The sequence below is a fragment of the Equus przewalskii genome, chromosome X, assembly GCF_037783145.1.
Source record: "Equus przewalskii isolate Varuska chromosome X, EquPr2, whole genome shotgun sequence".
NCBI lineage: Eukaryota > Metazoa > Chordata > Mammalia > Perissodactyla > Equidae > Equus > Equus przewalskii.
Window position 1 is genome coordinate 123,303,722 of NC_091863.1, and position 21,644 is coordinate 123,325,365.

Below are 21,644 nucleotides of genomic sequence, written 5' to 3' on the forward strand. Positions count from 1 at the left end.
AACATGGAGTAAAATTCCCATTAACCCATATGGCTTGCTGTATTGCTACTGTCAGGCAGATAGAAGAGGTAGGCAGGGAGATTTGCATCCTAACAGGCTCATTCCTTAATCCAATCATTCATTCAACACATATTTCCTGAGCACCCACCATGTGGTATAGAAGTCAGATATATTCCTTGCTCTCATAGAGCTGACAGTCCAGAGTGGAAAATTCTATTGTCACACAAACAAATGAGCCTCTCACATGGTGAAGGATAATGGAACACCGCCTTCAAGACAGAACCCAGTTCAAATCCTTACTCTACCACTCTGAGACCTTGGGCAAATTAATAAACCACTTGGAGGGGCAGTTTTCTTATCTCTAAAATAAACATGGCCATAGCAGTATAGCTGGGGCACGGCAGACCAGGGCAGAGTGGATGGTGATGAGCTAGGAGAAGTAGGTGTGGTCAGAGCAGGGGGACTCTCTGTTCTGTTTCTGTTTTTTAATTCTAAGCGCCTTTATGACCATTTTTGATCTGAAAATGCTTTCCCAGTGGCAAATCAGGAGTGAAGCCATTGTAACAGATAGCTTGGTTTTGTGTCTTTTACTGTATGCAAATTATACCTCAACTTAAAAAAATGCAATGTGATAGCACTATGCACCCAGCAGACTGGCAAAACTTAGACTAACAGTAATAAATGTCAGCAAGGATATGAAGCAACAGGAACTCTTAATCACTCCTGGTGGGAGAGTAATTAGTACAAGCACTTTGGAAAAGCATTTGGTAATATCATAAAGTTGAAGACGTGTATACCAAATGGCCCAGCAACTGCATTCTTAGGTATATCCTTGGGGGACAGGTACTCTAATGTTTCTAATAGGCAACTGCTAGAAACAACCCACCTGCCCATCAATAGTAGAATGTGTAAGTGAAGTGTAACATATTCAACATTACACTACTATACAGCAATGAACTACAGCCTTGAAAATATGAATGAACAAGCATAAAGCTGAACAAAAGAAGTCAAACACAGAAGAATCCCTACTATATATGGTTCCATTCATAAAAAGTTCAAAAGTGGGCAAAATGAAATGATGTTTAGGAATACATACACAGTCAGTAAAGCTATAAAGAAAAGTATAAACATCAGGAAAGTGGTTCTCCCTAGGGTGGGAGAAGGGGATTGTGATTGAGAGAGACACATCAAGGCTGGGGTGCTTGATCTGGGTAGTAGTTAAACGTATGTTCACCTTATCATTATTTCCTAAACTGTATGTTGATGTTTTCTGCACCTTTATGTACATATGCCAGATTTCACAATTTTTAAAAGCTTTAAAATGTTCAATAAGTAGACTTAATAGCAGATTAGAAAAGGCTGGAGAATTAGTAAATTGTAAAACAGAGCTAAAGAAAGCATCCAGAATGCAACACTGAGGCACAAAGAAATAGAAAATTTGAAAAACAGAAGATATGGAAGATAGAGTGAGAAAGTCTAAAAGAAACCTAATTGCCATGCCACAGGGAGAAAACAAAATGAAGCAGCAGCAAGATTTTAAGAGATAGTAGTCACTAAGACTTTCCAGAACTGATGAAAGACACAAATCCGCAAATTCAAGAAGCCAAATAAATCCCAAACAGGAAAAACAGAAACAGATCCACAACTATACACAAGACCTTAAGAGTAGCCAGATTAAAAAAGCTGATTACCAAGCCAGCCCTAATGGCCTAGAGGTTAAAGTTCGGCGCTCACTGCTTTGGCAGCCTGGGTTCATTTCCCAGTGGCAGAACCACACCACCTGTCTGTCAGTTGCCATGCTGTGGCAGCAGCTCAAATAGAAGAATTAGAACAACTTACAACTAGGATATACAACCATGTACTGGGGCTTTGGGGAGGAAAAAAAAAAAGGAAGATTGGCAACAGATGTCAGCTCAGGGCTTTCCCTGCAAAAAAAAAAAAAAGCTGATTACCTTTAAAACCATGACTCTTAGACTGAAAGCTGACTTCTCAATGGCATCAGCAAAATCCAGAAGAGAGCTGAATAATATCTTCAATATGCTGAGAAAATAACTGTTGGAGAAAAAAAATAGGTCACATTCAAAGAATCAGAAATCAGAATGTCTTCAGATTTCAGCACAGCACTGGGAACTAGAAAACAACGAAGTAATACCTTCCAAATTTGAGGAAAAAAACGATTTTCCAACCTAGAATTCTATACCCAAACTGTCAATTGTGAGGTTAAAGACATTTTCCAACATGAAAGTACTCAAATAGTTTACCTCCTCTGTCTTCTTTCTCTGGAAGTTACTAGAGAACGTGCACCACCAAAAGCAGAGAACCCAAGAAAGAGGTAGAGATGGGATCTATGAAACAGGGGCCCCAAACTAAAAGAGAGGCCAATGCAACCTCCAGAGGATGGAAGGGGAGCCCAGGCTGGTGGCTGGGCAGGTGGTCTGGAGGGTAAGTCAAAAGGCTCCAGGAGAGAGCGCTCCAAGGGAATGAAATGAATGGAATGCCAGACATCTTTGACCAGCTGGAGAGGAGATGCAGACAGTTGGGGGAAGTGCTGCCCCATGACAAGTAGTAGAGAACAAGCAACACAGGGATAGGGGAAGACAAGTGTTAACTCTATGGAAAACAACATGTCAGGGGAGAAAGGAAAAGTCATCAGGGTGATGACTCAGTTGTAACTAGTGTTTCCATGTACTTGATAATGTGAACACCAAGGAATGCTCTAACCCAAATCCTTGTATACTGTACTGGAAGGATGGCAGGGCCGGGGGGCAGGGGGCAGTGAAAGAGATATATCATCACCTTTTATAATGAGAAGTCAATAGGTAATTCCTAAAATATAAAAAATAAAGAAATAGCACTATAACTTTACTTAGAGAATTAGAGGTAAATGCCAAAAGAAACAGCTAAAAAGGGTTGCAAATGGTCAATTCTGGAGAGTGGACGAGTGGGTGGGTGGAAGCCAGGGATTGCTATTTTTTGTAATAAACCTTTTAGAACCATTTTAACTCTTCAGACCAGGGGTCGGCAAACGATGGCCTGGTTTTGTACAAGTGTAAGCTAAGAATGGGTTTTACATTTTTAAACGGTTGAACAAATCAGAAGAATATTTTGTGACGTGAAAATTATTGAGACTCAAGTTTCCATGTTCATAAACAAAGTGCAACTGGCACACAGCCTCACTCACTCATTTACATATTGTCTATGGCTGAGTTTGTGCCACAACCATGGCCAAGTCAAGCAGTTGCAACAGGAACCAATGTGGCTTCAAATATTTACTAACTGGACCTTTACAGAAAAAGTTTGCTGATCCCTGCTTTAAACTATGTTCATATATACCACTGATAAATGAAAGAAGTAAATAATTGTTTAAAAAGGAAGTGGGAAATAGGAAAAATTAAAATTTGCTAAAGACTTGTTCTATTGGGGAATTTTACAGATATCGTATAAAACTCAAAACTGAGAGAATATGTTGGTGACAAAAATTTAAAATTTAAAAATTAAAAATTTCTGGCCACGAAAAAAAAGCCAGGTACATAACATCCAAATAACCAAGGGGAGGAAAAAAATGGAACTCAATTAATCCAAATGAAGGAAAGGAAGAACAAACAGACAAGATAGCAGGGTAAATAAAAAATATAAAATAGGACGCCAATAAGATGTGATTATCAACGGCTATATACCATGTTCTTGAGGAGAAACACTGTAAATATGTCAGCCCTCTACATATTAACTTATCAATCCAATGAAATCCCAATAAAACCCAGTGGGAATGTCTTATGAATCTTAAATGAGCTGATTCCAAAATTCATTTGGAAGAGAAAATGCCAAAGAACAGTTAAGAAATTTTTGAAGAAGAGTAATAAATATGGTCTTGGGACAATTGGCTTTTGAAAAAAATTTAGGGGCCGCCCAGTGGAGCAGCGGTTAAGTGCTCATGTTCTGCTTCAGCGGCCGGGGATTGGCCGGTTCGGATCCCGGGTGCGGACATGGCACAGCTTGGTAAGCCATGCTGTGGCAGGCGTCCTACATATAATGTAGAGGAAGATGGGCATGGATGTTAGCTCAGGGCCAGTCTTCCTCAGCAAAAAGAGGAGGATTGGCAGTAGTTAGCTCAGGGTAATCTTCCTCAAAGAAAAAGAAAAAAATTTAGAGCACCATCTTCCATCATATACAATAATAAAGTCAAGACAGACTAAAGAAGTGAAACGATAAAAGTACTGGAAGGAATAATAGGAAAGTTTTTATAATCTTTGTGTGGAAAAGACTTTTCTAAACAAGACTCAAACCAAAATGCCATAAAGGAAAAGATTTACATATTTAACTACTTAAAAAATGTTTTTAAACTTTCTTATGGAGAAACAAGCATAAAGTTAAAAAGAAGCAGCATTTAGGCTTTGGTTCAAATGCTGCAGCTTAAAGCATCTCCGTTAACATTTTTACTCTTTTTTTAAAGATTGGCACCTGAGCTAACATCTGTTGCCAATCTTCCCCTTTTTTTTTTCTTCTCCCCAAGGCCTCCCAGTACATAGTTGTATATTCTAGTTGTAGGTCCCTCTGGTTGTGGCGTGTGGGACGCCGCCTCAGCATGGCTTCATGAGCGGTGCTAGGTCCGCGCCCAGGATCTGAACCGGCGAACCCTGGGCCGCAGAAGCGGAGCCCGACCACTAGGCCACGGCCACGGCGCCGGCCCCCTCCGTTAACATTTTTAAAAAGCAACAGATTGAGAAGAAAAGATTTGCAATATCGCTAATAGATAAAACGTTAATCAATATAACAACTCCTACGAATCGGGAAGCTAAAAGCAAATAATCCAATATAAAACAGTAAAGGATAACAAGACACAAAAAGGACGAACTCCATCCGATGGCAATAAACACGGAAATGCGCAACTGCAGGGAACGCGGCGGACGTAACTCGGAGCAAGGATGAAAGACAGTTTGCTCACCCATCCCAGGCCGCACAGGCAACAGGCGGAGCGGCTGGGCGGCTGCGGGGCAGCGAGAGCTCGCCCTCGGCGGGCAGCAGGCGGCCGCAGACGCCCGCCCGGTCGGGGGAGCAGTCACCTGTAGTCTCCGCGCCCGTCGTCCGCGCACGTCCCCTTTAAGCGAGTCAGAACGCGGGCGCCTAGCCGTATTCAGGGGCACTTGGGGGCTTTCAGGAGCTCGGCAGTTTTGACCTAAAGTGCTCCCCAGCGGGTGACCTTAGGGTACAGTGTTGTGAGATGGTGCCACTGGGAGCCATGCTGGTTCCTGGAAGACCATCTCGAAGTCAGAGGGACGAGCTCTTTCGGACTACACTGTGGCCTCGGAGATGGGGCCTTTCAGACGGAAAGTCAATGGGAGCCCCCTCAGGTCAGGCTCCCCAGGAGAAGCTGCACACTAGCGTTGGGCTAGTGCCATCTCAACAGTCACACTGTGCTTGCCGCACAGAAGATTCTAGAAAGAGAAAAGAGGTCCGCGCAGAGACACCTTACGTCCCAGGACCCTCAGTCCCCCTCGTCTGCTGAGAAACCCCCCTGGGGGCTGGGTTGCCATAGGTGGCAGGGGAGGGCATCAGCAAACTAAAATTCCAGCGTGGCTTTTGTTATAGCGCGATAAAATGCGTAAAATGTAAACCTTACCATTGTAACTCTTTTCAAGTACGTGAATGGGTCACCTTTACTACATTCACTACGTTGTGCAACCACCACCACATCTAGTTCTTAAACTTTTTTATCATCCCCAGAGTAGACCCTGGACCCACGCGCAAAGGTACCATGTTTGAATTGATACGACAAAACAAGGTGTAACGAAATTAAATTGTTTCGAATGATGGCCAACATGCAACTGCTAAGTATTCAAAATCCTTTGAATTGGGAGCGGCGCGCGACGGTTACGTTACGTCACGTTACGTCATGTTACGTCACGTCACGTCACGTCACGTCACGCCCCCCTCCCCCCGTGGAGCACTCCGCGGCGCTTGCTCCTCAGACGCCAACGCGGTCGCAGCCATGGCTGACTCCAAGTTGAGCGTTGCGATGGCTGAGGAAACCAAGCCTGACGCGAAGACCGTGCAGGTGCTCCAGGACATGGCCAATCGCCTGCGCATCCAGTCTATCAGGGCCGCGTGCGCCTCGAGCTCCGGGTAAGGCATCCTCGTCGAAGCCCACGTGGCGCCGAGCGACGGGCTCAGCGGCGACAGCGGCGTGAGGTGAAGGGAGCCATCGGGGGCCGAGTGGACTCGGTCATAGGCCGTGTTTCCAGCTGTCGGGGCTCGGCTGCCTGCCCCAGACGCCAGCCCGGCGCGCCGCCGCTGCCCTGCATGGCCGACGGGCCACGTGCTCGGGCGGCCGCCGGAGCTGGCGTCCCGGCCGGCCGTCAGGGCTTCTCCCGTTAGCAGCGAGGAGCGCAGAGCCGAGGCGGGCGGGCGTGGGGGCGCGGAGCGGGCCTCCGGTCGCCGCCGGCCTTGCTGTGTAAGCGTTGGTCGGCGTGGAGGGGTCCCGAGCTCCAGGCTGTGGCGTTGGAAGAAGTAGAGTCGCAGACAAAGCGGTCGGCGAGTAAGAAGCGATCCGACAGCGGCTGCCGGGCCGCGAGCGTTGGCCGGAGGAGTGTTGTCTCCCCGTCCATCAGGGTTTTGGTCGGCAGTTTTCTCCTAAGCTGTTTGTGCGGTTTTGGTAACAAGGGCGGCGCTGGCCTCCGAGTGTTTCGAAGTGTTCCCTTCAGGGTTTTTTTGTAGAATGGCCCTGAGCTAACGTCTGTTGCCAGTCTGGTTTTTTTCCCTTTTCTTCTCCCCAAAGCCCCCGAGTACACAGTTGTGTTTTGTAGTTGTGGGTCCTTCTGTCTCTGCCCTGTGGGACGTGGTCTGACGAGCGGCGCCGTGTCCGCGCCCGGGATCCGAACCGGCGAGAGCCCAGGCCGCCGACGCGGAGCGCGCGAACTCAACCCCTCGGCCGCGGGCCGGCCCCTGCCCTTCAGTTTTTTGGAAGAGTTTGAAGAGAATTGATGTTAATTCTTTGACTGTTTGATGGGCTTCAGCAGTGAAGCCATTGGGTCCAGAGTTTTTCTTTGTTAGGGAGGTTTTTGACTACTGATTCAATCTCCTTGTTAGTTACGAGTTTGTTCAGACTTTCTACATGATTCAGTCTTCTTCGGTTTTCTGTTTCTAGAAATTTCTAAGTTAATCGATTTATTGGTGTACAGTTGTTTTCAGTACTTTATAGTCCTTTTTATTTCTGTGGAATCAATAATGTTCTTATTTTCATTTCTGAAATGAAGTTAGTAATTTTAAATGTCTTAGTAAATTTAGTAATTTCTTTTGTACTTAATCTAGCTAAATTTTTAATTTTAATATTTTCAAAGAATTGACTTTTTTTCATTGATTTTTCTCCATTGTTTTCCTAGTTTCTGTTTTACTGATTTCTACGCTAATCTTTTTTTTTCAGATAGCTTTGAGTTCTCTTTTTTAGTTCATAAGTTGTAAAGTTAGGTTTTTGATTGTCAATCTTTTTTTTTTTTTTTTTGAGGAAGATCAGCCCTGAGCTAACTACTGCCAGTCCTCCTCTTTTTGCTGAGGAAGACTGGCCCTGAGCTAACATCCGTGCCCATCTTCCTCTACTTTATATGTGGGATGCCTACCACAACATGGCTTGCCAAACAGTGCCATGTCCGCATCCGGGATCCGAACCGATGAACCCCGGGCCGCTGAAGCAGAACGTGCGCTGTGCCACTGGGTGGCCCCCAATCTTTCTTTTTTAATGTAACTGTTGATAACTATAAATTTTATTCTTAGCACTCCTTTTGCTGCGTCCCGTAAATTTTAACGTGTTGTCTTTTTGCTTGCATTTGCCTCTATTTTTTAATTTCTTTTGTGATTTTTTCTTTGATTTATTGGTTGTTTGAGCATGTTGTTTAGTTTCCACAAATGTGTGAATTTTTTCTAACTTAATCCTCTTATGGTCAGATGATAAAATGCTTTGTGTAATACATGTCTTTTTGAATTTTGTCTTCCAGCCTGGGCTATGACAGTAAAAGGACAGTTTAGATGAGTTTAAGACCTGAATATTTTTAGGTTTTTTTTTTACACTTTCATTTTGCTCCCTTCGCCTTCAAAATTAATAATGGTTTTGTATTTTCTCAAGGGATCTCTAACAGTCTTTAAATCCAAATCGTCCACTTAGGGGGTGCTTGCAAGGCAAGAGGCTTGTCTGAGTTTTCTATATTGTGCAACTTGAAAGGAGAGATTATTAATAAACATGAACTGGGTCTAAAATCTTACTCTTCTGACTATTGGGGCAGGGCTCTAGGGCGTTGATTTTCTCCTCTGCCCTGTCCTCTCCTCCCTCCTCCCCTTGTTAATGAAGGCCTGGCTGTACTTGGGTGTGGGTCGCTTTCTAAGAGCAGTGCTTATTTTGGCCTTCAGTAACTGCCTCATGAGAAGCTTCTTGGTCTCACTATTTACTCCTAAAAGAAATTCACTTTAGGTAGTAGAATGGGATTTTGCTGGTGTTTCTTTCTTTTATTTTTGGTGAAGAAGATTGTCCCTGAGCTAACATCTGTGCCAATCTTCCTCTCTTTTGTATGTGGGATGCTGCCATATCATGGCTTGATGAGCAGTGTGTAGGTCTCCACCCAGGATCTGAACCAGTGAACCCTGGGCCACCAAAGCAGAGCCTGCAAACTTAACTACACCACTGGGCTGACCCCTCTCTTTTTTTTAGCATCTTTTTTTTTTTTTGGAGTTTTACTGAGATGTAACTAACATACCGCACTGTATGAGTTTAAGGTGTGCAGCATAATTTGACTTACATTGTGAGATGATTACTACGGTAAGTTTAGTTAACATCTGTTAGCTCATATAAAACAAAACAAAAAATGTTTTTTTCATTGTGATGAGAACTCTTAGGATCTACTTTTTAAACAACTTTCCTACATTGCATACAGCGGTGTTAACTATAGTCATCTTGTTGTACATTTCATCCCTAGTACCTGAGTGAGATGATACAGTATTTTGTTTTTCTCTGAGTTATTTCACTTAGCATAATGCTCTCAGGGTCTATTCATGTTGACACAAATGGCAGGATTTCCTTCTTTTTGTTGGCTGAATAATATTCCATTGTATCTATGTACTACAACTTCTTTATCCATTCATCCGTTGGTGGACACTTAGGTTGTTTTCATGTCTTGGCTATTGTGAATAATGCTGCACCCAACATGGGGGTGCAGGTAACTCTTCAAGATCCTGATTTAATTTCCTTTAGACGTGTTCCCAGAAGTGGAATTACTGGATCCTATGGTAGATCTATTTTTCGTATTTTGAGGATCCTCCATACCATTTTCCATGGTGGCTGTACCAGTTTACAATCCCACCACTAGTGCACAAGGGTTTCCTTTTCATCTTTGCCAGCATTAGTTATTTCTTGTCTTTTTGATAATAGCCATTCTAAGAGGTGTGAGGTGATATCTCATTGTGGTTTTGATTTGCATATCCCTGATGATTAATGATGTTGACATCTTTTCATGGACCTGTTGGCCGTTCATATATCTTTGGGAAAATGTCTACTCAGGTCTTTTGCCCATTTTTAATTGGATTAGTTGGTTTTTATGCTATTGAGTTGTGTGAGTTCTTATTTGTTTTGGATATTAACCTTGTATCAGATATATGGTTTGCAAATACTTTTTTCTGTTCCGTGTGTTTTTTATTTTGTTGATGGTTTTCTTTGCTGTGCCGAGGGCATTTTAGTTTGATGTGATCCCACTTGTTTATTTTTTATTTTGTTATTTGTGCTTTAGATGACATATCCAAAAAATCATTACCAAGACTTATGTCAAGGAGCCTTTTTCCTGTGTTTTCTTCTAGCAATTTTATGGTTTCAGGTCTTATATTTAAGTCTTAATCCATTTCAGGTTAATTTTTGTGAGCGGTGTAAGATACAGGTCTAGTTTTTTTTTCTTACATGTGGATTTCCAGTTATTCCAGCACCATTTATTGAAGAGACTGTCGTTTCTCCATTAAGTATTCTTGGCTCCCTTGTCAAGTATTATTTGACCATATATACATGGGTTTATTTCTGCTTTGTGACATTTCTGATTAATGGGATCACAGATAAATTCAGACAAGTAGAAGAATATTCAGGTGCTTACAGAGTGATCAGGTGAACTTGCCCCAAGTTCATAGGTGCTCCATTGATAGAAGGGGACTGGTCTTGGAGATCTTACTCTCCACAGGAAGAGAGGTTGTGAGGTTACTGGACCGTAAAGCATCCTTAAAAGCTATGAACTTGGGGGTCGGCCAAGTAGTTAAGTGCCCACGTTCTGCTTTGATGGTCCGGGGTTCGCTGGTTCGGATCCCAGGTGCAGACATGGCACTGCTTGGCAAGCCATGCTGTGGTAGGCGTCCCACATATAAATTAGAGGAAGATGGGCATGGATGTTAGCTCAGAGCCAGCCTTCCTCAGCAAAAAGAGGAGGATTGGCAGATGTTAGCTCGGGGCTAATCTTTCTCAAATAAATAAATAAATAAATAAAAGATATTTTAAAAAGCTATGAGCTTGGAGGCAGTGGCCCTGCATCCTTTTCCCTTGGCTGGATTCTTCAGGCCTGGGAGAAATGATTGCTGCTTTCAGTCGGAGGAGACCATGTGCTGAAAGCGCTTCTCATGCACCGTGTCCCTGGTGAGTCACTTGCCTGTGAGAAACGATCTGTGCTGTATCTGCCTTTCAGCCACCCCACATCGTGCAGCAGTGCTGCTGAGATCATGGCCGTGCTGTTCTTCCACACCATGAGGTATAAACAGGCGGACCCGGACGACCCGGACAATGACCGATTCGTCCTCTCCAAGGTAAGCCGGCACGGGAGCCCACGGCCTGCTCCAGATGCTCAGTTTTTAAACTCCTTTTAAAAGCCACCATGTAGCAACAAGGCCTGAAATGGGCTCTGCTTATCCTTTTTATTCTTAGTTCCTTGCCTCATGTCTTAGTGTGTTCGGGCTGCTTTAACAAAATACCACAGACTGCGTAGCTTATAAACAATGTAAATTTATTTCTCACAGTTCTGGAGCCTGGAAGTCCAAGATCAAGGCACCAGCACGGTCACGTTCTGCTGAGGGCTCTTTTCCTGGTCACAGACTTCTCAATGTACCCTCACATGGCAGAAGGAGAAGTGATCTCTCTGGGGTATCTTTCTAAGGGCACTAGTCCCATTCTTGAGGGTTCTGCCTTCGTGACCTAATCACCACCCAAAGACTGCCCACCTCCTAATAATATCACCGTGGGTGTTAGGTTTGCAACCTGTGGATTTTGGGGGGACACAAACATTCAGAGCATAGCACCTCATAAAGATCTAAAAGGTATTCTAGTGAGGACTCTGTGGCGGGAAAGAGGACGTGTGGCAACTAGCCTCTCTTCCTTTCCTTTGGTGGTGCCCCACTGTACCCCATCTAGCACTAAAGCCTCCCTTGGCAAAGTCCTACTGCTCTCATCGTCTGCCACCTGAGTAAAGGCAGGCAACATTAGCAGATCCGATTTGCTGGGCTCGAGGAAAATTGGGTTTGATTTGGAGGGACATCCCACCCCTGTCAGTCATCTTTCTCTTGCATTTCTCTGCAGATCTGACCTGGTACCAATGGGGGACTTTTTTTTTTTTTTTTTAAGATTTTTAAATTTTTCTTTTTCCTCCCAAAGCCCCCCCAGGACATAGTTGTGTATTTTTAGTTGTGGGTCTTTCTAGTTGTGTCATGTGGGACGCCGTCTTAGCATGGCCTGACGAGCAGTGCCATGTCTGCGCCCAGGACTCAAACTGGCGAAACCCTGGGCCACCGAAGTGGAGCACGTGAACTTAACCACTCGGCCACAGGGTCAGCCCCCGGGGACTTTGTTTTGACTAGATATGGTACCAAGTACCTAATGACACCGGGAAACAGGAAGAAAAAGGAATGTAAAAGCAAGGTTGATCTAGAAGAGTGTGCAGCTCTTTTGATACTGTTGGAAAGCTTGCTGGGTCTTGAGCAAATCACTTAAAATTCATCTACTAGAGCCCCATGTACAAACAGAAGCCCTAGATCCCGGCAGTGAGAAGTAGTTTAAAGACAAAGTAAGAATACAGGTGTGGCTGATGTACCTGGGGTTGTAGTTATGACCTTTGTCTTGGTGTCTGAAACGTAATCTCAAATGAGGTTTGGCACAAGATAAATAAAATGTGAGAGTGCGTATAGAAAAAGATGAAGCAAAAGGGGTCCATTAGTAATAGTTGATGAATGTAGGTGAAGAGTGTGTGAGACTTCATTGTACTGTTCTTAGAACTGATAAGCCTGAACTTTTAAAATTATTTATTTATTTATTTATTTTGAGGAAGATTAGCCCCGAGCTAACATTTGCTGCCAATCCTCCTCTTTTTGCTGACGAAGACTGGCCCTGAGCTAACATCCATGCCCATCTTCCTCTATTTTATATGTGGAACGCCTACCACAGCATGGCTTGCCAAGTGGTGCTAGGTCCACACCTGGGATCCGAACTGGTGAACCCCGGGCTGCCGAAGTTGAACATTCGAACTTAACCACTGTGCCACCAGGCCGGCCCCTAGCCTGAACTTTTTCACAATAAAAATTGAATAAAGGGGCTGGCCCTGTGGTGTACTGGTTAAGTTCACGATCTCCGCTTCAGCGGTGCAGGGTTCACAGGTTTGGATCCTGGGTGCAGACCTACACCCCACTTATCAAGCCATGCTGTGGAGGCATTCCACATACAAAGTAGAGGAAGACTGGCACAGATGTTAGCTCAGGGACAATGTTCCTCAAGTGAAAAGAGGAAGATTGGCAACAGGTGTTAGGTCAGGGCCAATCTTGCTCACCCAAAAAAAAAAATTTGCATAATTATGGGTGTATAAATACAGTATGAGTGTTCAGATCTCTGGTTTAAAAAAAGGGTAGATACCTAGACTATCCAATAACCACTGCTGTCATAGAATAGGAGTTTTGGCCTTAGAGAGATAAAGGGGCTTTCTGACATGGGCACTGTTCAGCTGCCAAAATTTATGTGTTTATCAGATGTAAGCAGCAGATAGAATTGGAAGAAAAGAGAACACACACAGGCGTGTAGGCCATCTTGGCTTTGGTTGGGAATGGAGTGAATAGACTCATTACAGGCAGAGGAGCCAGAGTCTTCACAATCGGTGCTCCCAGGGCACAAGTGTCTTAACACAGACAACTACATTAGGAGGCTGACTGCCAAGGCCTGGTGACATCGCTGACTGAGGTGTTTGTATTCTCTTAGAGCTCTCATGGTGCTGAAGGCTTGGGGGGGGCCTTGTGGTCCCCTATACCCACACCCAGGTCTTTGTTTTTGTTTTATCAGTTCTTTTGTTTTCTCCAGCCAAGCAGTCCTGGGAGGAAACCAGAAGGCCTTTTTGTAAACTTGTTCTTGAAGCACACTTTGTGCCCAACAAAGATGAGAAGTACCACCTGGAAGAGAAGTCTCTTTCTGGGTGCCTGTAGCACCTTGTACGCATCTTTAGTTTAGCCCTTGACCCTCTCAGTTGTGTCTCCCCCACAGCAGGAGGGTTCTTGGAGAAGAGAAGGGAACCCATGTGAGGGTGCTTTCCCCATGCCAGGCAGCGTGCTGGCGCCCTGCCAGTCTTCTCAGTCAGTTCTACAGCTTCCTGCTGCCTGAGGGGTGTTCTCATCTCCAGAAACCTTTAGGAGGTGGGCTCACTTACCCCCTGCTTTAAAGCTGGGGGAAGTGGAATTGGTCTGAGTGCAAAGCCCAGGCTAAGTCCAAGGGCACACAGGGCAATTGGGAGCCAGAGTTTATTACAGGAGTAAGGTAGGAGCGATGGGGAGGAAGATGGAGCTAGAGATGTCATCAAGAGAGGCTTCATTGGGACGGTTCTGTGGGGCCAGACATGCAAAATGAGAGGGAGTCTCTGGGAGCACAAAGCACAGGGAGAAAGCTAGGGAAGGTCAAGAGCTCCTGGAGGAGTAGGGTGGAGCAGGGCGGAAGAGGGATCAGCGACTAACGAGTACCATTCACCCATCCATGGTACTGAAAGTACACAACGGTCTCCTTGAATGGAGCTGACATTTGAATGGAGGAGGGGGCAGACAAGAAATAAACCTGTAAATAGCATATCACGTGGGGCTGAGCATACTGAATCCAAGGGAATTGGAGGATTAGGGAGTACTAGTTGAAAGAGATGGTCCAGGAAGGCTTTGATGCTGATGTTTGAGCAGACTTGCAAGGGGTGACGGAGTGAGCTTTGCATCTATTTAGGCATGAGCACTGGCCACTCGGGAGGGGGAGCTGCAAGTGCTAAAGCCTTGAGGCAGACATGTGCCCAGTGTGTTCATAGGGAAGCAAGGAAGCCAGGACACCCGGAATGGTGGGGAGGGACAGTAATAGGTGATGGGAGCCAGTGTGGACAGGCTGGTATAAAAACTTGGATTCTGCTTGGCACAAGATGGCAAGACTTTGGACAGTTCTTCACATAGAGTGATGAACCGGCTTAGGTTTTTTTTTTTTTTTTTTTTAAGATTTCATTTTTTTCCTTTTTCTCCCCAAAGCCCCCCGGTACATAGTTGTACATTCTTAGTTGTGGGTCCTTCCAGTTGTGGCATGTGGGACACCGCCTCAGCGTGGCTCAATGAGCGGTGCCATGTCTGCGCCCAGGATTCGAACCAACGAAACACTGGGCCGCCTGCAGCAGAGCACTTGAACTTAACCACTCGGCTACGGGGCTGGCCCCCGGATTAGGTTTTAACAGGCTTCCCCTGGCGGCTGTGTTGAAAATGGCTATGGGGGAAGCAAGGAGGCTATTGCAATGTTGGAGGCAAGAGATGTTTGTGGCCAGGCCAGGATGGTGGCATTGGAAGTGTTGAATAAGTTCATTGTGTCTTTGGAAGCTTGAGAGTGGCCCCTTTGTGCAGCAGCCCTTTTGCACAGCCCTATGGCCCTCAGAGGGCCACATTCTCTCCATGGGACGATGAAGCCTTGTGCGTGTAAACAGGATGAGGGGAGAGGTGGAGTGGTGGTGGAAAGTGATTTGTTTCTAGTATCTGGATAACCACCTCTAAAATCTCAGTTGACCTGAGTTTTAGGAACCAGAGAAAACGCAATGTTCTTCAGTGTTTCTGGTTTCTATTGAAGAGCTCATACTTTCCAAAAAACATTGAACATCTGGTTTGTGCATGGCTGGATAAAAGGCCTTGTGAAAATGGCAAGGCTCATGCTTAACATTTTCTGCTTTGGTGTTGGGCTTTGTTGAGGCTGTTGTGTGGACGAGAAGCCTCCCTCCTTTATGTTCCCAAAGCTTCAATCTCCCTTGCCACGCTACGCTGCGTAGGTTACCTATGGCTCCCCTGTCTTTGTGATGTTGATTTGACACTCTGGGTTCATGTGGGTGTGATGAAGAGGAATTCAGCCCACAGGGTGGGAGATGCCATTCAAGGAGCAGTCTGTGCTTTGTGCCGGAAGTTGGCCTGATACTCGTGTCCTGCAGGTGCTCCTGGGTTCATTTGGTCCCTTTTCTTACAGAGACTGTCGTTTGTTGATGTGGCAACCGGATGGCTCGGGCAAGGACTGGGGGCCGCGTGCGGGATGGCGTATACTGGCAAGTACTTTGATAAGGCCAGGTAAGGTGCTTACCCAGAAACCGTTTAACTGTCCCCACCCTACTTCCCAGGCACTTCAGTTTTATTTATGACTTATTAGTTTGGGAAGACAGTGAATGTTTTCAAAGTTTAGGTTACCAAATGTTCAAGCAGTAAAGAAATTGTGTTTCTGGAAACTCGTCTAGCATCTCTGTTTGGGTTCTCAGTGCTACCTGCAGTATAGAAATCGGTTTAGGGGCCGGCCCGGTGGTGCAGTGGTTAAGTACGCACATTCCACTTCGGCAGCCCGGGGTTCGCCGGTTGAGATCCCGGGTGCAGAAATGGCACCGCTTGGCACGCCATGCCGGGGTAGGCATCCCACATATAAAGTAGAGGAAGATGGGCATGGATGTTAGCTCAGGGCCAGTCTTCCTCAGCAAAAAGAGGAGGATTGACAGCAGTTAGCTCAGGGCTAATCTTCCTTAAAAAAAAAAATCGGTTTATTAGGTCTTTTCTAAGATGTATTCTTGTTTTCCATCTCTTAGTGAGCTTCATTATAGAATGAATGGAGGTGCATTTGCCTTTGCCTTGGGGACCCGTAAATATTAATAATCAAAGGTCTCTTTTTCTGGAGTGGTTTCACCTGAGGACAGGCAGATCCGTGCCTTCCAGGGGTGTGTGCCCAGCTGCTGCTGATGTGGGAGCAAGGCAAGGCGGGGGGAGTGCAGGGCCCAGGGATGGCCATGGTGGCACACACATTCTACTCCCACAATCCCCGAGCATGCTGAGTGTGGAGCCCCTCAATCCCTGGTTTCAACCCTGTGGCCCTTCTGAAGGCACTTCATTGTGCTTCCTCTACTGCTCATATTGCTGCCCTGCTCCCGTTCCCATAAGTCTGTTGACGTTTCTCCTCTCTTGTTATTGCCTCTATTAGTCCCTGTCTTGCAGTTAATCCCTTTTTTTAACTTTCGCTTAGAGCACTTTTGTGGGGTCTAAGTTGTGTTTTATTGGTGTAAATGCTTCGTGTTTCTGCTGTGGAGGAGTTTACTATTTACAACAGAACATGTGCTCCTGAGGTGGAATGTTTTGATTGTTATGATTATTGTAAATAAATTTGTAAAATTAGGAATAGAAGGTGGCATTGCTTAAAACGGAGCTTGCCAAGAAACTGTGTATATAAATGTTGTTTGGATGCTTAAGGGAGCTGCTTTCTCCCCATCCCCTCTTGTTTGTTGAGCCAAGAGAAATGGCAAAAGAACCTAGAAATAGCCTGAACAGCCAGAAGGAGAAAACTAGTGAAAGGTGAGGCCCATCTTGTGAGGCTCAAGCTTTTCAAGCTTCATTTGCTCAGCTGTTGAGTTCGAACAGAGTCAAGGAGGAAAATGGTCTTAGGAACCTACTAATCAGAAGCAGCTGCTTCAGTCTGTTCTCCTCTTTCTCTCCATGAATATATTTGCTCAAGTGGCCCAGAAGAGCCCCAAGCAGGGTCCTAACCTCTCTTGGCTTGTCTCAGCTACCGGGTGTTCTGCCTCTTGGGAGATGGCGAGTTCTCGGAAGGCTCCGTCTGGGAGGCGTTGGCCTTCGCTTCCCACTACAGTCTGGACAATCTTGTGGCCGTCTTTGACGTGAACCGCCTGGGCCACAGTGGCACCTTGCCCCTTGAGAACTGCATAGACGTCTATCAGAAGCGCTGCGAAGCCTTTGGGTAACTGTGTCCTGTTTCATGTCACCTTCTTTCTACCCCACTCCCTCTTCACCTTGTAACCTGGCCGCCTCCTTGGTTGACAGGTGGAATACTTATGTGGTAGATGGCCGTGATGTGGAGGCGCTGTGCCAAGTGTTCTGGCAGGCAGCTCAGGTGAAGAACAAGCCCACTGCTGTGGTTGCCAAGACCTTCAAGGGCCGGGGTATTCCAAGTAAGCAAACATTTCTTTTCTGCCTGGGGTTATATTAAAAACATTTGTCTGCACAGCAGATGAGGTGGAAGGAGGCTCAGGCTGGCTGGGCAGACGACTTTAGTGCACAGTGGTCACGTCTATAATATGTGCTGGAGGCTCTTGTTCTTCTTGGCCCTTATAGATAGCAGGTCTGGTTAGGGTGGGAAGGGAAGCCCAGGCCCCCAGCAAGTGAGCAGTGATTTTCTGCACGCACAAGGGAATAGCTGGGAGGGTAGTCCACTTAGAGGAGTGGCAGGGGGTGATCTCCACGGGAGTGCACAGTGTGGGGGTTGCTCTGTGTGTGAGCAGATCTGTACATAAGGATGTGCACACACACACAGGGCTCACCTGTGCCCATGCACAACCTGGGAGAACACACAGACAACTGATAAAGTAAAGTGGTACCTCTGGGAAGGGAGCTGTGGGACTGAGGGTCAGGGAAGGAGGGGCTTTGAAAGTCTTAACTCCTTGTAGATTTCTAAGCTGACATCTGAAGTCAATCATCTCAAGTATAAATAGTTGCAAACGGTTTGATTCCTGGTGTGTTTTAATAATGACATTTTAGAATAAAACTGTTCTTTGACTCCTCCCCAAAATATGGTCTTACTCTCTGGTACCCCAAGTTCAGTAAATGACGACTTGACTGATTTGCTCCTGGCAGAAACCTGGGTTATCATCCTTGCCTCCCCCTCTCCCTTATATGCTCCTACACACGCCCTCAGTCTGTCATCAACTCTGATTGATTCTGCCCCCAATAGTATATCTCAGATCTGTTCACTCCTCCGTCTTTCCTGCCCAGGTCCCCATCATCTCTCCCTAACTGCGGTCTCCCCAAGCCAGTTTCCGTGCAGCTGCCATGGTGATCTTTCTATAACGCAGATCTGATCAGTCACCTCCCCACTCCAAACCCTTCAGGGGTTTCCTATCTTGCTTTGGACAAAACTCAGACTCCTTATACCACAGTATCCTCCATGGTCCTCCCTGCCTGTCTCTCTAGCCTCATCTCCCTCACTCACCCCTCCATTCACCAGCACGTCAGCCGGCAGCCCTTCAAGAGCCTCTGGACCTTTGTTCAAACTGTCCTCTGGGACTGCAATACCATCTCAGGCTCCTGGTGCCAGGTTTTTACTCCTGTGAGTCCTCGGCTGACATCTTTTCCGTCCGGATGTCTTTCAGATGACCTAATCAAATACAGGCCTACCATGGAGATAGTGCCGGTTCAGTTCCAGACCACTGTAATAAAGCAAGTCACATGACGTTTTTAGTTTCCCAGTACATATAAAAGTTATGTTTATACCATACTATAGTCTATTAAGTGTGCAGTAGCATTGTCTAAAAACACAGTATACATATCTTAATTAAAAAATAGTTTATTGCTAAAAAATGCTAACCATTATCTGAGCCTTCAGGAATGTCTTTTATTCATTTGGTTGCAGACGTTGAGGATGCAGAAAATTGGCATGGAAAGCCAATGCCAAAAGAAAGAGCAGATGCAATTATCAAACTAATTGAGAGCCAGATTGAGACCAACCAGAATCTCGAACCAAAACCGCCTATTGAAGACTCGCCTCAAATCACCATCACGGATATAGAAATGACCTCTCCACCTGCTTACAAAGATGGTGACAAGGTAGGCAAACTGCTTTGTTTTGTGTTTTTCTTAAGTACACAGGACTCTTCAGTTACTCTGATCTCCATGGGTGAACCAATTACTAGATGGTGTGACCTTTAAAGTTATAAGCAATAAAGCTAGATTTATCTTCTCTTACTATTTCTGATATCTGTTCTTTGATTTCAAATTTAACTTAGGTCTGAATTTTCTTATCAGTCAGTCCCTACTTATTAGCACCCAGTGCTGTGTAGCTTTTCCTTGCTTCTTAAATTTAGTTTGTGGTTTGGCAGTCGACTGTGCATGAAATGGCCACAATTCTGTGACTACCCTAAGGACGGGGGCCTGACTGGGCTGATCTTTTGAACTTAACTCCCTGGATTACACAAGGAAGCAAGCCAATTCTTCAAAAAGGAAGCAAATTAGGCATGAAATCCTGAACATAAAGCCTTTCTGTTATCATTTTTGTATCCTACCTTCTGGTATTTTGCAGCAGACCCAAAATAGGCAGGGTCTTCAGGACCTAAGGAAACAAAGTGGCAAGCCTTAGAGGAGGAAGAAAATATTTTCTGACCCTTCTTTCTTTTCCTTATTTATTGGGGACATTTTGAGTGTTGCTTATATTTTCTTAGCCTGGTAATATGGGCTAAAAATAAATGAAATGATTACTTGAGAAATTAAAAAACAGATTAAAAAGCAGAAGAAAAGTGTTAATAAGGAAAAGCACATATTAACAAAGGATACTTTGCCAATATGTGTTAACACTTTAACTGTTCACACCCTTCAAACTAGCAGTGCTACTCACAGGAATTTATCCTATAGAAATACCTGTGTGAGTGTGCAGATATGTCTGTCAGAATGAACATTGATTGCAGCGTTGGTTATCATGACAAAATTGGAAACAACCCAGCAAGAAGCTAAGAGCTTACCCAAATTATTATTAAAATTTTTTAAAGTTGCAAAGCAGCATAGAGTATAATTCAGTTTTTGTGTAGAAAATCTTAAAAGGGGACATCAAATATTATTGAAACGCATTGAAAAGTATATTTGGACAAATGACACCAAATTGAAGTGTTTATCTCTGGAAGGTGGGATTATAGGAACTTCTCATTTTTTTAAAAAAAAAAGTAAATATATTTTATGAATAGGAAAAATTAAGCAGGCTAGTTCATAAAAAATCAGTGCATTAAAAAACAAGAAGTCACATTAATACACAAATCTAAGAGTTGGCTCTCTGAATTACTAACACAGTAGACAAGCTATTAGCTGGACTACTGAAAGAGATAAAAGCCATAAGTTTATAAAATTAGTCACTTGAGAAGATAACCACGGATTTAGAAAATGTTCAGAGAATTATGAGAAAATTAACAAATCTATGCTAATTGGTATGAAAACCTGTAAAAAAAAAAAGCCATTTTTATGAATGCATAAAATATCAAAATTGACTGAAAAAGATGCAAAACACTTAAGTAAATCAACAACCATAGGAAAAATTGAGAAGACTATCCAAAAGTTATACCTCTAAATGCCAGGCTCACCAAGTTACAAGAGGGACTTATTTTTAACCTTCAAGGACTGGGTAATTCCTAGGCTATATTTCAAACCTCCTTGAATATGGAGAAAGATGAAAGCATCATTCCAATTCATTTATAAAACCAAAACATGACAAAGCTAGCCAAAAGGAAAAAAACTACAGACCGATCACACTTATGAACATTAATGTAAAAATTCTAAATAAAAACATTCGCCAATTTCAACTTCATTAGTACATTAGAAGAAGTATATGAATCAGTGAAGTTCAAATTAGTAATGCAAATGATTCATCTGTATTAGGAGGGGGGAAATTATGATCATTTTGATTCATGGAAAACAAAAGCAGTTCATAAAATTCATTCCTTTTTTTTTTTTTAAACCTCTTAGTAAAACAAAATAGGACTACTGAGATACTTCAGTTCAATTCTTGATCTAGATATCTTAAACCTGGAGCCCTCTTCATACCTAACGTTCATCTGGTGGAGGGTCAGACCCACTCTGGAAGTGCTAGCCAATGTGGTTAAGTAACAGAATAAAAGACTTAGTCCTGACAAGGTGAGGGTAAGCCTAGCATCATCTGCAGGTAAACTTAAATATACAAGATCTATATTGAGATTCTTATAAAACCAAAGCCCTAAAAGAAGCCACATGCTTATATGTATGAGATGCTCACCAAGTATTTGTGCATAGACCCTTCCTGAAAGGATGCAGCATAAACTTGTCATTTCCACTCACCTCCTGGGAGGGGAACTGGGTGGCTTGGGACAGGAGAGTGGGAGGAATATGGCCTCTTCACTGGATGTCCTTTCATAACTTGAATTTTTTACTATCTACATGAATTGACTTTTTAAAAATATTTTTAAAGAGCGTTTGGATGAATGAACAAAGACAAATGAAGAGGCAAACCTTGTTTTTATAGCAGCTTTATTGAGATATAACTCCCTGTATAATCCAGCCATTTGAAGTGTACAATTTAGTGGTTTTTAGCAGATTGACAGAATTATGCTACTATC

The 21,644-nt window shown here is 44.2% G+C and overlaps 2 protein-coding genes across 2 annotated transcripts in view; one reads left to right on the forward strand and one right to left on the reverse strand.

The window, feature by feature from the left end:
• The window catches only part of TEX28 (testis expressed 28), a 27,671-nt gene extending 8,050 nt beyond the window's left edge, over window positions 1-19,621 (reverse strand). The window contains exons 1-3 of the mRNA XM_070604590.1: window positions 19,575-19,621; window positions 18,506-18,722; window positions 1,953-2,052 (exon numbers count right to left, since the gene is read on the reverse strand). Coding sequence (XP_070460691.1) covers window positions 1,953-2,052; window positions 18,506-18,513 — 108 coding nt within the window. The 5' untranslated portion in view covers window positions 18,514-18,722; window positions 19,575-19,621. The remainder of the gene's footprint in view (window positions 1-1,952; window positions 2,053-18,505; window positions 18,723-19,574) is intronic.
• The window catches only part of TKTL1 (transketolase like 1), a 31,460-nt gene continuing 15,702 nt past the window's right edge, over window positions 5,887-21,644 (forward strand). The window contains exons 1-6 of the mRNA XM_070604589.1: window positions 5,887-6,120; window positions 10,695-10,812; window positions 15,497-15,594; window positions 17,066-17,257; window positions 17,341-17,468; window positions 18,926-19,119. Of these exons, the coding sequence (XP_070460690.1) occupies window positions 5,891-6,120; window positions 10,695-10,812; window positions 15,497-15,594; window positions 17,066-17,257; window positions 17,341-17,468; window positions 18,926-19,119 (960 nt within the window). The 5' untranslated portion in view covers window positions 5,887-5,890. The remainder of the gene's footprint in view (window positions 6,121-10,694; window positions 10,813-15,496; window positions 15,595-17,065; window positions 17,258-17,340; window positions 17,469-18,925; window positions 19,120-21,644) is intronic.